Source organism: Calidris pugnax, unplaced genomic scaffold (genome assembly GCF_001431845.1).
Source record: "Calidris pugnax isolate Ruff unplaced genomic scaffold, ASM143184v1 scaffold50, whole genome shotgun sequence".
Classification (NCBI taxonomy): domain Eukaryota; kingdom Metazoa; phylum Chordata; class Aves; order Charadriiformes; family Scolopacidae; genus Calidris; species Calidris pugnax.
Window position 1 is genome coordinate 830,028 of NW_015090780.1, and position 15,784 is coordinate 845,811.

The 15,784-nt window shown below is 61.6% G+C and overlaps 2 protein-coding genes across 6 annotated transcripts in view; one reads left to right on the top strand and one right to left on the bottom strand.

Annotated features, from left to right (window-relative positions):
- Window positions 1–336: 336 nt before the first annotated feature.
- Window positions 337–15,784, top strand: part of SNPH (syntaphilin) — a 23,860-nt gene continuing 8,412 nt past the window's right edge. The window contains exons 1-5 of one of the 5 annotated variants that reach the window (XM_014955131.1): window positions 337–438; window positions 7,386–7,463; window positions 8,202–8,402; window positions 10,175–10,324; window positions 10,986–13,771. In XM_014955131.1, the coding sequence (XP_014810617.1) occupies window positions 7,420–7,463; window positions 8,202–8,402; window positions 10,175–10,324; window positions 10,986–12,120 (1,530 nt within the window). In that variant the 5' untranslated portion in view covers window positions 337–438; window positions 7,386–7,419 and the 3' untranslated portion in view covers window positions 12,121–13,771. Of the gene's footprint in view, window positions 439–2,118; window positions 2,654–7,385; window positions 7,464–8,201; window positions 8,403–10,174; window positions 10,325–10,985; window positions 13,772–15,784 lie in introns of those variants that run through there. The other 4 variants (XM_014955150.1, XM_014955141.1, XM_014955121.1 and 1 more) reach the window with 4 other exon arrangements.
- Window positions 13,842–15,784, bottom strand: part of LOC106895802 (syntenin-2-like) — a 4,094-nt gene continuing 2,151 nt past the window's right edge. The window contains exons 3-6 of the mRNA XM_014955424.1: window positions 14,805–14,980; window positions 14,564–14,735; window positions 14,358–14,449; window positions 13,842–14,249 (exon numbers count right to left, since the gene is read on the bottom strand). Coding sequence (XP_014810910.1) covers window positions 14,195–14,249; window positions 14,358–14,449; window positions 14,564–14,735; window positions 14,805–14,980 — 495 coding nt within the window. The 3' untranslated portion in view covers window positions 13,842–14,194. The remainder of the gene's footprint in view (window positions 14,250–14,357; window positions 14,450–14,563; window positions 14,736–14,804; window positions 14,981–15,784) is intronic.

Below are 15,784 nucleotides of genomic sequence, written 5' to 3' on the forward strand. Positions count from 1 at the left end.
CACGTGGATCAGACCCTCCCTCCGGGCTCCAGACCCACTTCCCATGCTCCAGACCCTCTTTGCATGCACCAGACCCACATCACATGGATTAGACCCTCTTTGCATGCACCAGACCCACATGACATGGATCAAACCCACCTCGCATGCACCAGACCCTCTCTGCATGCACCAGACCCACATCACACAGATCAGACCCTCCCTGTGTGCTCCAGACCCACCTCCCGTGCTCCAGACCCTCCCTGCACCCCCCAGCCCCACACCGTGCTCCCACAGCACCCAAACACCTCTCCCAGCACCGTGGGGCGTTGCAGGGGCCGGAGCTGCTCTGCCATTGAGGTTTTATTATTTAACGGCTTAACGCTCCCATCTCCAAAGGGATATGGAAAACACAGGAGCTGGTTGATGAGCCGGGTGCTCCTTTTCTCTCCTCCCCGCAAGGTCAGTGCTGCCTGGTTTGTCGCACAGAACCCGCTGCTGTTGCCTTTGTGGTGCTTATAAAATACCGGCGTCCCCACCCTCCCTCGGCACTGGGTGCAGGGTGCCGTGACCTTGTGCAAGAAGGTGCCAACCCTGGTGTCCAGGGCTGCAGAGGACCCTGGCCGATGGGGTGGGAGGGGGGTCAGGAGGGGACAACGTCTCTTCTCACACCTGAGAGCGTCGCAGCAGGCTGGGACGGGAGGTTGGGCATGTTTAAGTAGGCCATTCCAGAGGCGTGGAGACTCTGTGACCACTGGTTTTCCTAGCCCTGGGTCAAGGTGGATGGTGGTCAGGGGAGACCTGTTTCCACCACACTGAGACTGCGCGGGGGCGCGGAGGGGAGGAGTGGCTGCTTGCACTGGAAGCAGGGTTTCTCTTCCAGGTTTTTCTTTTTTTTTTTTTGCCTGCATATTCCCAAGGAGTGGGCTCTTCCTTCTGCCTGCCTGTCCCCAGCTTGGCCCCCCAGGCAGAGCCCCTGTGTGGGATGGGTGGTGGGGTGTAACCTCAGGTGCATCTCCAACCTGCCATCCTTCCCAACCTTGGGTAAGACCGTAGGGTCTGCATCCATCCCAGGTATCCTACATCCATCCCGGGTATCCTGCATCCATCCTGGGTATCCTGCATCCATCCCAGGTATCCTCCTCCTACTCTCATGGCGATAGCTGCTACTACAGCCTTTGGCACGGAGATCTTTTCCCTTTGCCTCCAGAGGCCCCAGTGAGAGACCACCCTGGTCCCTCTGGTCAGGCACCTTATTTTTAGCTAACGAGGGCCAGGAATAGCCACCCCCCCCAGTTTTGGTGCTGCAGCCAGGTCAGCTGGAAAAGCGATGAGCTGCATAACCCGATCTTTTCAAACGCTCTCTATTTTCCTGTAATCTCTGGGTGTCAACTCAGCATTTTTATAACAAACAAGAGAATAAAAGGAGGTGCTTCGTTACGCGATACGACAACTCTTAGCAAAATTGATTTTTCTGGTGGCGTTGCATAAACACCCTGTGCGTTTTGTCCCTGCTCTTGCCCCGAGCACTCTGCGTGACCTGGAGCATCTCCCTCTGTCTGGGACCCAGGTGAAGCTCTGCCTGCTCCGGGATGAGCCCATCTCTGCTGGAGCAGAGTTTCCCAACCCCTGGAGATACCGCCACTCCCTTGAAAACTCCCAAACAGGAGCCAAGCAGCCCCTGTCTCCCCAAAAATCCCCCGTGGCAGAAGGAGAAGCACAGACATCACTGCTCTGCACCAGGCAGACAGTGTTTGCCTCCAGCAGCTCAGAGGGTGCCCACGATGCTGACCCCATCCTTGACCGGACTTTTGCCAGCCTTGGCCCTGGCTGTTGGATCCTGCTCCTTCCCACCACCACCCAGTGCATCCCAGTCCCTTTTCAAGCACAGACTGCTCCTGGCACTGCTACCATTCCGGGGACATGGTGCTCTGTCCCAAATCAGGTCGCTGGTTGGTTGCCACATTCATGTTTTTTTTTTAGCCTGAAGGAAAAGCAGAGCCGGTGTCGGAAAGGCAGGGAGGACTCCTCCTCGGGAGCCCTTTTTGTTCCCCGGAAAAAGCGAACGCCGGTGTCGGAGAGGCAGGGAAGACTCCTCCTCAGGAGCCCTTTTTGTTCCCCGGAAAAAGCGAAGCTGCGATTTCCCTCCCCCTGTTGCTCCCTGCTTTTAATCTTGTTAGTCCTGGAAGGCTGAAGATACGGGGAGGGACCCGCAGGGAAGGCGCCTGCCGGCGTGTGCCGGGCATGGTTTTTTCTCCCGAGGTTTCTGCAGAAGCTGTAAAGCTGTTCTTAGACGCTTGGGCTTGGTGCCACTGTCGCAAAACGCTCCCAAGGCAGGATGCGTCAAGGAAAACAAGGGAAGCCAGCGGCGGGCAGGGTGATGGGAGCCCTGACAAAAGGAGCAGTGAGCGAGAAATCCAGGGAAATGCAGCGGCTGCGGGGCCGGGGCGGCTGCGTGCCGAGGGCTGGGGCTGCCAAACGGGCCCGCCTGCTCCTGCGCCTTCTCGGCGTGTTCCCCGCGGGGACAGGAGGAGCTGGTGGGGCAGCTCGGGCCAGAGCAGCAGCCGGTTCCTGCTGAACCCCGCAGAAGAGCGAGCAAAGAGAGGAGCTTCGGAAGCCAAGAGCGTGCGGTGGCGAAACCTTCGGAGGAATGGGCTGAGGCTTCGCTGAGCTGATGGTGAGGGTCTCTCCAGGGGTCCCGTGGCCCCATTTCCTGGGAAGGAAGCTTCTAGGAGGAGCGATACCTGCCCAGCCCTGTCTGTCTGTCGCTGGCACAGCCAGGGGATCCAGCGTGGAGCAGGGAATTCCTTCAAGCTACAGAGGTATCTCTGTGGGGCAGCAATCCCAAAGGGATGGCTGAGTCGCGATTCTTGGGGACTTCCTCCTCTGCAGCACCAGGCTGAGCCTCAGGGTGCTCTGCTGGTGCTCTGTCACTGCGCTGCCACCCATCTGGCTTTGCCTCACCATTGTGGTGTGATCTGTGGGGCAACGGTGCCCCAGATCCCCTCTGCGGCTGGCGGGTGATGGGGACCCACCAGGGGATGCAGCTTGGGAGCATCCTGGAGTGTCACCCACCCCAGGATGGTGGTGGCACATGGGGGTCTCAGCTCCAGGGACATGCTGAAGTGCTCAGAGTGAGCCAGCTGGGTGACCTGTCCTGGTAGGGACCGTGCTGTGCCTGCCTGGGGGTGTCACCGTGGGGAGCAGGGCTGCCTGAGCCCTGCCCAGCTGCCATAACCAAGGTGGTTATGGCAAAACCTGCCGGTGAGGGGGGTTCTCCTGGGAGCAAGAGGCTCTTGTGCCCAGCGTAGGGTGTCAGCTTTTTGTGCTGTAGCTCCAGCTGTTCCCATATCAAGGACCATTGCTTTTATTTCGCATGAATTCCCCAGGCTGATTCGGTTCCACGGGGGTAAGCACTATTTTGTGCTGCTCTTTTCGAAAGAGCTGCCCTTCTGTTCCACTCGGGGCCGGGGGATTCCTGGAGAGTTTTGCTGTTGGTGGCTCCAGGAGCGAGCATTAAACCTTGCAACGGGCAGCATTCATCCTGCCGTTCCCCTGAGCCACATTTTTGATTGGCAAGATGCTGGAACAAATATGGGTGGTTTGCAGCAGCGCGATCTCTGGATCTGATGTAAATTGGACCATCAGACCCTGGACCACACCAGCATCTCCAGGGGGCAGGAGCAACCACAAAGGTGCTGCGCTGAGCAGGGTCACATGCCAGGACTTCCCAAATCGCCCTAACCTTGCCCCGGTGTCTGTGCACTGACTTAAAATCTCTGTATAATTGCAATCCTGGCCTGTGCTGTGGAGCCAGGACTGTGTGTGTGGAGATGAACTCTGTGGCTGCAGGGACGGTTCGTGTCACTGGGCTCAGCACCAGTGTCTGATGCCAGGTTAGAGCTGCTCGGGGTCCCTCCAGAGCTTGTGCCACAGACATGTCCCCTCTCCTGGGGTACAAGCTCTTTTTGTCAGCTCTATGAGGGTCAACCCACAAGCAAAGGATGTCACTGCGTTTGTTCTGTGTCCTGCAAGATGTTCTCCATGTTCCTTGTTCTGCAAAGATGAAAAATAAGGTGGATGAAATCCATTCCCCACACTGGCTCTCGTTTGGGTGTCTCAGCTAGCACGTGAGACCTGGCTTTGTCTCGTCCACCCTTTGCATGACTTGGAGTTTACAGACCTGGGGTGGCTGGCAGTGGTACCTTGTCCTCCAGGCCCGTGGGCTTTTTATCCCACTTCCAAGGCTCCCGATGATTGTTTTGGGGATTTTGTCCCTGTGCTGAGCAGGAGCTGCCTTCCCTGCATGGGGCCAACCATGAGCAGCTCTGCTGGTCCTGTCCCTGATGCTTCTGACATGGAGCAATGAGTCTACCCATCCTCTTCCCCGGCTTGGGATGCTTTCCACCCCTGTGTTTTTATGGGATTTCTTCTTTTCTGCTTGCCCTGGCAGCTTTGCTCTGACACCTGCCCCAAACCCCGGCTATTAGATGTTTTTTTAGATTTGAGTGACCTGCTCTTGGTTACTTCCCTGTGTTTCCCAGCCCTTGCGGCTCCCATCGTCTTCCTCACTGCAGAGCATGCGCCGTGCTCGGGGACGTGGTTATCCATCTCGGAACGCTTTCCATTTCCTCTCCATGTGTTTTTCCTGATGCCTAATCGATGAGCCGTCGCGGCGACGAGCCGGAGCTGGCAGAAGTGTCAGGGGTTGCAGGGAGGTGGGGGCTGGGCTGGTGTGGGTCCCACGGGAGGGCAGGGGCATCCCCCCTGCAAATCACCGCAGAAGCAGAGGTCTCCACGGCTTCTCCCTTTCTTGCATTTCAAATGTGGATTCAAATTGTGGATTTCCTCGTGCTTTCATGGCCAGGTTCCCTTTGTGCTGTAGCTGCTCATCCTGGTCTGTGCCATAGGGGTGATTTTGAGGGTAATTAAGTAATTCCCTCTGCCTTTAGAGTCACGGTAGCCACATACCATGTGGGAAGGTGTGTTTTCTGCTTTGGTGCCAACCTCTGCCCAACCTGCCTGTCCTTGGCAGCCGCTGGGCACGGCGAGGCTTTTGGGGAGACTGAAAGGACCCATTGGTTCTTTGGGAGTAAAGACAGTGCCAATTTCTTAGCAGTGATTAAATTTGGCTTGTTTGAGCTGCCCTGGGGCAGGCTGGCGAGGCAGAGCCGGTGCCCAGCCGGGAGGGGATGTGCAGCCCATCGTGTTCGTGAGACAGGGACCCGGGCAGGGCACAGGATGGTGCTCCCTCTTCCCGCGGGATTCGGTGCCCTCTGGCAGACCTTGGCTGGGCTCCCTGCAGCAGCAGCTCGGGGCTGCTTTGAGTTTCTCACCCTCCAAAGCTGCCGGCGCCGCGAGAGGCAGTGAGCCTTGGCGTGGGCGCCAGGCGAGTCTGCAGCAGTGGAAGGAGGAGGAGGAGGAGGAACTGAGCTCGCCAGGCGCGAGGCCGAAGCCAGGCTTCCCCACAGAGCTGTTCTTGGCTGCGGATGCTGGGGCAGGCACCTGGGGTGCAGCGTGGGGTGCTCGCCGGAGCCCCCGGAGTGGTACCAGTCTGTGTGCAGGACACACACATGCCCTCTGCGGGGCTGGCACTTGCCTGGTGCTGCAATTAAACACCCAGCGCTGCCGGGGGGGAGCAGAGGGACCCCCAAAAAAAGCAGCTTTGCATGTGGGTAAATTGGCTTGTCGTCAGGGAAGAGCAGGCGGCGGCGACGCTGGGCTGTGTTGGGCCAGGACACGGGGCTTGGGGCTGCCAGAGGGTGAGGAGTTAATCCCTGTGGCTGCAAATCTCCCTAAAGCCCTGCCCCAGAGCTGCTCGGGGGGCACCCTGTGGCGTGACAAGGAGGGGTGGGCTGTCCTCACTGCCTGCCTCTGTGGGGTCCCGTGGCCGGAGCCTGTGCCGCAGCCCCGCGTGGCGCTGCCGGAGGATGCTCCCGCCGGTGCCGGGATTCGTGCTGGATGCTGATTCACGCTGCTGCATTAGCAGAGCCCGCAGCCGCCCGGCCCTGCACGCTGTCAGCCCAGGAGCAGTTATTCAGCAGGGCAGAGCACTGCCTCCCCCTGCCCAGGTCCTCCCCAGTGTGTCCATCCCCAATAGGACCCCCAAATCCTGGTCACCGCATCCCAGGGGTGCTGGCACACCCCCCCTGGCATGGGTCACCATGTCTGCCAGGGCTGGGGGCTCACCTCAGCTGCACATCATCAGCTCCTCTGCTATAGCGTGCCCTGGTTTGGGGAGCAGGGAGCAGAGGAGAGGCTTGGGCTGGCCACTGTGGGCTTTGAGCGTTAGGCAGGAGGTAGCCTGGAAAAAATGGCAAACGGAAAAGGCTGCATTGGGGTGAGCTGGGCATGCTCCCTCCTCCTCTCCTGCCCCCCCCTCATCCTGCTCCTCCTTGCTCCCCTGGACCAGGGCTGAGCAGCACTTAGCGTTTCCAATCGCTCATCGATTATCAGCTGGCCGGACCCATCATTTGTGTTGCTCTGGGCTGGAGCTGCCAAAATTTGGGACAAATCCCAGCATTGTGAATGGGCTTGGGGATGGAAGGGGGGCAGGGAGCCCACACGGTGCCCCCAGCCTGGCTGTCCTTGGCAGCCTGTGAGCGCAGTGGGGTATCACAGCAGTGCTGGTGGGATGGATGTGCTGAGTGGATGCTTTCCATAGCAGTTCCCATCCCTGCGTGTGCCCAAGGTGCCACCTCCTCGAGCAGCTCCTGCCAGTCGCTGTGAGCCCCTGGATCTGGCCTATTTATTTACAGGAAAATGGGCTCTGTGTTTCCTGAGGGATTAGCCTCTGCTGCTGCTGCATCAGGCAGGGATCTGTGCTTCTTTACCTGATTTTACTGGTGAATGGGTGATTCTGACTTAATTATGGAAAAACAGGCGCCCAGCCTGCTGCAGGGACAGCTGCCCGCCCGGGTGGAAACTCGGTGAGGCCCAGGGATGGGTGTCCTGTCTCTGCCCCAAGTAATGCCACCACTGCAGGCACCCCATGTCCCTGCAGCCATCACCCCTTCCCAGGCAGGGATGGAGACCTGGAGTCAGGCAGGGGAAAGCTTGTCCCTTGCCTGGAGATTGGTGGGAAAGGGGCTTTAGACCATGGGCAGGTCCCTGCTATGCCTCTGTTTTGCCTTATAAATTTAAAAAGCCCTTCCCTGTGCCCACAGCATGCCCTGCTGGGGCAAGACCCTGGGCACACAGCATCTCAGGCCACGGGGGGCAGGCAGGGAGCACAGCCCAGATGTGCAGGGGATGCAGCCCACATCTGTCCCCGTACGGGTGGCCCTGGGGAATAAGCTGATGCCCTGGTGCAGGGGCTGATCCCTGTGCTCACACTTTGTGTGGGTCACATCTCACGGGGGCCGTTTCCCAGCCTTCACCTCCTCTCTCTCTTGCGTTTTAACCCGCAGTTCCCCCGCGCCCAGGACCCGCGGCACCGCGGCAATGTCTCTGCCGGGGAGCAGACGCTCGTCCACCGGATCACGAAGGTGAATATGCTTCGGACACCGGGACCGGGCACTGGCACCTGCCCGGCACTTCTCCCAGCTGGCAGCAGGGAGGGAACCATCCCCACCTACACCACGAGCTGCCACTTTGCAGCACGAACCACCCCCCAGCCTGGCTTTTGGCGGGGTTGCATGTCGCTGCTGCCCACCGCACAGCACTCCTCCATCCGTGCATGCAGCCCCCTGAGCGCTGCACCCCCCTGTCCCTCTCTGTCCGTCTCTGCCGCTGCGGGGACCAACCCCTCTGTCCGTCCGGGCAAAGGCAGGCGGTGGCGGAGAGCCCCAGGTTTGGGGAGGTGTGTTAGCCCTCGAAGAGCCTCTCATTGAACTGCAGTGATAAAGAAAAAGAGGGGAAAAAAGGTGGGGGAAGAGAAAAAAAGCATTTATTTCCCTCCAAATGTCTCCATGACCTGGGCTGCTGTTGGGCAGAGAGAAAAGGCAGATCTGCCCATGTGTCGGTGCCAACCTGGCAGTGGGGTGACTTGAGCTCTGCTGGGGCCATGCTCCCCGGGGACTCCCAAGGGGCTCCCGGTCCTCGGGGTGCAGGGATGCCATGCTGGCGTCCGGGGGATGCCAAACTGGGGATGGGGAGCGGGTGGGCAGCCCCCTCCCGCCCGGCCCAGCCCTGCCTTTGCGCCTGTCGCCGTGTCCGTGCCATTTTGATCCCTGCTGTTTGTTTTGTCCTTTTGTCTTGTGTGTTCTCGGTGTGGTGGTTGGCAGTCGCGGGGTTTATGGACGGAGTGGCTTTGCCTCCTTCTTTAAGTCTTCAGCGCCCTCAGCCACTCGGCCTGAGACACAGCCTCTTCTCCCTGCCTCCAGGCGCCCCTCGCCCCCCGGGAGGGACACCTACGGCACCTCCTCGCTGAGCAGCAGCAGCAATTCTGGCTCCTGCAAGGGCAGCGACAGCAGCCCCACCCCAAGGTAACCCATCACCCGTGGCCCCAGGGCGGCTGCCGGGTGCCCCCCGGGCAGGGGGGAGCATCCCCCCTCACCCTGGTGCTGCCAGTGCCCAGCGGGGACAGGAGCAGAGGGGCCGGTGGACGAGGCTGTGCGCTTGGCGGCTGGGGGGAGCCGGAGGAGCCGCTGGTGTGGCTCCCAAAGACCCCCACCATCCTCTGCTAAACCTTTCTACTGCTGTTGTCGTGTCTTCTCCTCCCCCGTCCCCCCGCCTGCCAGCCTGGCACCCTGTCCCCTTCCCTCTGTCCTGCCATGGCTGTGGCTTGTGCGCTGCACGCATCCCTCCCTCCGCTCCTGCACCCCCTGCGGGACCAAGGGCACGGTGGAAAAGAGCTTTATTTCCCCTCGTGCTGCCCACTGGAGGTCTGGTGACAGCCCCCCCGGGCAGGGGGGAGCATCCCCCCTCACCCTGGTGCTGCCAGTGCCCAGCGGGGACAGGAGCAGAGGGGCCGGTGGACGAGGCTGTGCGCTTGGCGGCTGGGGGGAGCCGGAGGAGCCGCTGGTGTGGCTCCCAAAGACCCCCACCATCCTCTGCTAAACCTTTCTACTGCTGTTGTCGTGTCTTCTCCTCCCCCGTCCCCCCGCCTGCCAGCCTGGCACCCTGTCCCCTTCCCTCCGTCCTGCCATGGCTGTGGCTTGTGCGCTGCACGCATCCCTCCCTCCGCTCCTGCACCCCCTGCGGGACCAAGGGCACAGTGGAAAAGAGCTTTATTTCCCCTCGTGCTGCCCACTGGAGGTCTGGTGACAGCGGGTGACAGCCTGGCTTCTCAGTGGGGAGCTCCCAGTGCCCTCGGATCATACACAGCCGGGCACTGAGCTGTAGGTCAGGCACCAGCCCCAGCCTGGGCTGAGCTCCTCCTGCCTGTCCCCAACTGCCTTCCAACTCCCAGAGGTGGCATCAAATCTGGGATGATATGGGTGACCTGGGACCAGAGCCTGTGGCCGTCCCGCTGCCATGGGGTGTTGCAAGGCCACGGTCCTGCCTGGCTGCTCCAAACGCGATGCTTGTGTCCCTGGCTGAGGCTGCTGGGCTGCCTGCGCCACGCACGGGGGTTTGGGCTGCCCTGGTGCCACGCACAAGAGAGTACCTGCTCCCCTGCTGCCATGCACAGGGGTTTTTGGGACACCAGGAGCATCTCGTGGTGTGCACAGCTCTCCATGTGCCTCCCAGCCCTGACGTACAGTCCTGTCCTTGGCCACCTCCTGCTCTCCCTGCTGCCCTGGGCTTTGAGCCAAAGACATCTCCTCATCTGCCACGGTGGTGCCATGTCCCAGCCCGGAGCAGATGCTGGATGTCCCAGCGTGGTCTCCTCCATGAGCAGGACAGCCACCAGCTCCAGACCTGCTCCATCCTGAACCCTCCCATTACCCATTTCCCAGCTCCATCTCTGATGGGGCTGATCCCACCCTGGGCTCTCCACCCACATCTCTCATTCCCTGCAAAGCTCGCTCTGGGTGCGCAGAGACCTCGGTCCCTGCTTTCTCCTGGCTCTGCTCCTGCACCCGCTGCCCCGGTGAGGCCTGCAGCTCTGCCGAGGGCTCAGTGGCCACGGGCAGCACCAGCAGGTCCAGGTGCTGCACCCACCTTCCTGCCGGCAGCACAGCACCCTGAGACACCCACCCTGCCCCTCCTGTATCCCCCTGCACCCCGAGAGGAGGCATCTCCTTTGGGGTCCCTCTGCTGAGCCTGTGCCAGCAGCTGCCCCGGCGGGTGGGTGACATCTGTGTCCCCACAGGCGCTCGGCCAAGTACAACCTCTGTAGTGACAACCATGGGATAAAGCCACCGACGCCGGAGCAGTACCTGACCCCCCTGCAGCAGAAGGAGGTCTGCATCAGGCACCTGAAAGCTCGCCTGAAGGACACGCAGGAGCGGCTGCAGGACAGGTGAGCGCGGGGGGGCAGCGAGCACAAACACCCCCCTGACACAGGAGCCACCAGGAAGGGTCCCAGCACCAGCAATCGCCACCCACAGCAGCAGCTCCTGGATGGGACTGGTCCTTATGGGGGTTCTGGTTTCCCAGAACTGTGTTTTGTCCTCGGGCTCATGCCCAGGCACCAGGTTCATGGCTTTGCAGGTGGGCATCTGTCATTGCTGCCCATCCAACCACGGATTTGGGGGCTGCAGAGCCCGTACGTCCCACCTGCGGCCGTCGTTCTCTCCCCTGCGCCCCTGGTTAAGTCTCTGCCACATTTTTTTCTGAATTTCAGCGTCAGAGAGTGGCTAATCCCCATCTGCTCCTCTTGGGCTTAGGCACGTCCTCGCTGGCATGCCAGCTGCCACGTGCCCACCCGGGACACCTGCCTGTCCCCACGCAGCCCTTGGGAGCCCTGGGCTCTGCATCCCCTCCGGGAGAGGGCTGAGCATCCCTCCTGAGGGTCCCCGAGCATCCCTCCCGAGGGTCCCCAAGCCCCTGGATCCATCCTTGGGTCCCAGCCACGAGTGTTACTGGGTGATCTGGCCCCAGCTCGGTGCCAGGCACACGAGGACAGGGCTGGCCCCACAGCCCCCTCAGTGCCGTGGCGGTGCCCTCCCCGTCTCTCTCAGGGATGCTGAGATCGAGGACCTGAAGACGCAGCTGTCGCGGATGCAGGAGGACTGGATCGAGGAGGAGTGCCACCGCGTGGAAGCCCAGCTGGCGCTGAAGGAAGCCCGCAAGGAGATCAAGCAGCTGAAGCAGGTCATCGACACGGTGAAGAACAACCTGCTGGAGAAGGACAAAGGGCTCCAGAAGTATTTCGTGGACATCAACATCCAGAACAAGAAGCTGGAGACGCTGCTGCACAGCATGGAGGTGGCCCAGAACGGGGCGCTGAAGGAGGAGGGGGCCGGCGAGTCGGCGGGGGGGTCCCCAGCCCGATCCCTCACCCGCAGCTCCACCTACACCAAGCTGAGCGACCAGGGGGCCGGGGACCGCAACGTGGGGGGCTCGCAGACCATCTCGCTGGACGAGGGGGCCGACAGCGGCTTCGCCGGGGCGGAGGAGGCTCCCGGCCACACGGACCCGCTGGAGGTGGGGGGCGAACCTGTCACCCGCCTGCCCCCCAGCTCCACCTACGAGAAGCTGCTGGGGCTGCGGGGCAGCGCGGAGGCCGGGGTGCAGGCCAGCTGCATGCAGGAGCGGGCCATCCAGACGGACTTCGTGCCCTGCCAGCCCGACCTGGACACCATCCTGGAGAAGGTGATGAAGTCCCAGGCTTGCAGCTTAGGCAGCCCCACCTCCGCCTGGGTCTCCGAAATGGAAGACATGGTGCCCGGCCCCGAGCTCTCCAACCCCACCGGGACCACGGACCTGCTGGTGGCCGAGCCCGATGGCCCCACGGCCGGTGCCGGTACCGAGGGGGGTGCCCCCTGCAACCCGGCGGTGCGGCAGCCCCCCAGTGCCAACCCTTCGGTGGCCATCGCCTGCGTGGCGGAGGAGGAGGCGGCGACGGAGGCGACGGGCTGCGAGGCTGCCACCTCCAAGAGCTACTGGAGCCGCCACTTCATCGTGGATCTGCTGGCGGTGGTGGTGCCGGCGGTGCCCACGGTGGCCTGGCTGTGCCGCTCGCAGCGCCGGCAGGGCCAGCCCATCTACAACATCAGCTCGCTGCTGCGGGGCTGCTGCACCGTGGCCCTGCACTCCATCCGCAGGATGGGCTGTCACCCCGTCGCCAGCCCCGGGGGCAGCACCCAGCCCTGACACCCCCCTTTACCCCCCTCCACGCCCCCTGCCCGCCCCCACGGACCCGACCGCTGATTGTAAAAGCCCGGCGTGTCCCCTCTCTCATGGGGTCCTTCATGGGGTCCGGCTCATTACACAGCCCGGGGGGTGGGAAGGGGCCGGGGGGAGGGTCTGTGGGTGCGTGGGGATATACTGCCTACCCCCCCCCCAAACCCCCTGCTCCTTTGTCCTGGAGGAGGGAAAGGACCATGGCTGGAAGAGAGGTGCCAAGTGGCGATGGGGGACGTGGCACCGAGTGACCCCCCTGCCCGATGGACTCCACCTGCCCACGGTGCCCCTGGCTGGGGGGGTGAAGGGGAGTGGGCTGCACCCCACGGGGTGGGCTCTCCCTTCATGGCACTCACTTTTTGGTTGTCCTTGCCCTGCCCAGGGTGGGTGACGGCGAAGAGCCACCCAGCAGCAGGGAGAGATGGGGTGGGGGGGCTACAGTGGGACCCCCCCGGGTGCATTTCTTGCTCTGGGTGCAGATTGCACCAGGAGAGGATGGGGGGAACCCACCCAGACACAGGGACCATCTCTGGAGGTGGTGGGGGCACCTTCACCCCGACCTCCTGAGCCCCTTTGGTGTCTGTCCTCTGTCCTGCAGGACGATGCCCTGGCCGGGCACTGCTCAGCCCCTCTTCAAACTGCCCATCCGTTGGGAGATGCCCCCCCAAAACTGGGACAGAACCGAGCTGGGGGTCCTGCACAGCCGAGCGGCCCCTGGGGGGGAAGCCTCAGTCCCTCCTTCCCTTTGCTTTGCACTATATTCACTTTTTTTTCGTTTGGTACAGACTGAAGCCCTGTTGTTGGGGGGGAGCTGAGGCAGCAGCGAGCCCTTGGTGGGGGGGGGGACCCCCCAGCCCTGGCTCTGGCCACCACGGAGTGGGACTGGGGGCTCTTGGGGTTTTGGCAGTGTTGACACCGGTGATCCCATCCTCTACTGGAGCTTGAGGATGCCTTGGCTGGGAGGCAGCGAGAGGGTGTGGGCAGGGCTGGGTGCTTTTGCCTGTCCTGGCCCCCCCAAATCCCCACTTTGCTGGTGGCCTCCAGGAAAAAAAAAATATAAAAATGCCTTTTTTAAATGAAAAGCAAAGACAGCAACGATTGCTCGGCGGGGGCTGGCGGGGCACGAGACTTGGGGCTCCCCGGGCACACGGTGCTCCCGCCCCCATGAATGTCTGTGGCTTCTTCGTGACTTGAATTAACGGTGTTCCCCCCCCTTCCCCAACTCTACCACCCATGGGTGCTGCCAGCGGGGCACCCCTGGGAGCTGGTGATGCTCCACACACCAGCATCCACTGGTCCCCGTGCGGGCACACGCCGTGTCCTGCATCCCTTACGCTGCCCCGCAGCCCCCTGCCCGGGGGCTCTGCCCGTGCTGGGGGGTGGCAGAGGCAGCTGCTGGCACAGCACCGGGTGCCAGGAGAAGAATTTGGGGAGAAACAGCGAGACGGCGGTCGGTGTAAGCGGAGTTAGGATTTACGCCTCTTGTGCAATGTATTTGTGGATCTGTGTACACGTCTGTTAGACTATCCAAAGCTTTGCCAAGAAATAAATGTAACGATTATATTTGAAAGACAAATCTATATAATATATTTTTTAAATACAGAACTGAAAAAGCTGTAAACCCCCCCCCTTTTCTTGTTTCCCCTGGTCCTGTACTCGCTGTCTGTGGTGGATGTAATAAACGTCGCTGGGTCTGTGTCTGCTTTGGCTGGAGCCAGCCTTTGGCGTCCGCCCCGAGGGGGGCTGGCCTGAGCGGGGACACAGGGGGACACGGGGACCCCAGGAAGAGGGGGGTCGTGTCGCGTCCCTGCTGATGAGAGGGCCAGGGGAACACGTGGGACATCATGAGCTGGTGGTCCCCCTGCTCCTCCCCGCAGCCACCAGCCTTTGTAGGGATGAGAGCTCTTGTGCTAAAACAACTTCATTTGGGGACGCTGCGGGGGGGAGCTTCAGCAGTCCCCCCCAAGCTTCCAGGAGCACGTGCAGGCTTGGCCACGGGGGCTGCCCACGCTGGTGTTGGCCCCCCGGGATGGCAGCAATCACCTCAGAGGTCAGGGATGGAGTGGTCCATGGTGGACTTCACCAGCCCCGCCGAGAGCCTGGGGACAGGGAGAGGCGCTCAGCGGAGGGATCCCGAGGGGTTCCTCGGGGAGACCCCGTGGGGCCCCGGTGGGGTGGGAGTGGGCACTGCGGCCCCGCGATCTCACCGTTTGACCATGTGCTCGTAGATCACGGTGGGGATGATGGTCAGTGTCACCACGTTCCCGGCCCCTGCCAGCACCTCCATGAGCTGCTTATCCTGCGGGAGAGAGAGTGGGGGTCCCGTGGGGTGCCCGGCTCTGCCCAGCACCCCATGGCAGCCCTGGCTGGCTCCTGGGCACGTTCTGCCCCGTTGTATGTGCTCAGCCCCTACCTTCATGCCGATGACATTCTGGCCGTTCACCTCGCAGATGTAGTGGTGGGTGAGGAGGCCGTTGCGGGCGGCAGAGCTGTCCTTGGCCAGCGACACGATTTTCCCCTTCTTGACCACGATGCCGACGTGGCCAGTGCTGTCCTTGTGCACGGTGACGGTGCGTTGGAAAGGCCTGTGAGATGGAAAAGGTGGTCAGTCCTGGCACCTCCGGGGACATCCCCCGGCCACCCACCCAACTCACCTGTCCCGCACCACCATGACGATTTTCTCTGGGGACGCCTTCTTCAGCACCCGCTGCGCCTTGTCACTGCTCCAGCCCGTGCAGTTCTTGCCGTTGATCTGCAGGATCTGGTCACCAAAGCGCAGCCCCACCAGCGACGCCGGCGAGTTGGCCTTCACCAGTTGCACGAAGATGCCCTGGGGACACGGGAGGGAGTGATGGCACCGGGGACTGGGAAGCTGTGCCACACTGTGCTGCGCCCTGGCGTGCTGTGCCATCGAATGCCACACGTTGCCATGCCGTGACGCACCACACCATGTCACCCTGCGCTGTACTGTCATGATTGTGCCATGATGTGTCATGCAACGTCATGCCATGCTCCCTCGGCCATGCCATGCTGTGCCATCAAATGCCACACGTTGCCATGCCATGATGCACCACACCATGTCACCCTGTGCTGTACTGTCATGCTTGTGCCATGATGTGTCATGCAACGTCATGCCATGCTCCCTCGTGCCATGCCATGGTGCACCGTGGCCGAGCTGTGCCATGCTGTGTGCCCCACACAGTGCCATGCCATGGTGACCACGCCAGGGTGAGGTGCACCATAACATGGCAGGGAGGAGCATAACATGACATTGCATGATGTGCCATACCATGCCACATTGTGCCATGCCATGGCTCACCACACCGTCCTGTGCCATGATATAGAATCATATAGGTTGGAAGGGGCCTTCAAGATCATCTAATCCAACCATCAACCCAACTCTGACAAAAAAACCATCACTAAACCACCTCCCCCAGCACTAAGTCAACCCATCTTTTGAACACTCCAGGGATGGTGCCTCAACCCCTTCCCTGGGCAGCCCATTCCAAGGCTTCATAACCCTTTCAGTGGAAACATTTTTCCTAATATCCAACCTGAACCTCCCCTGGGGCAACTGGAGGCCATTTCCTCTTGTCCCATCGCCTGTTCCTTGGGAGAAGAGACCGACCCCCCC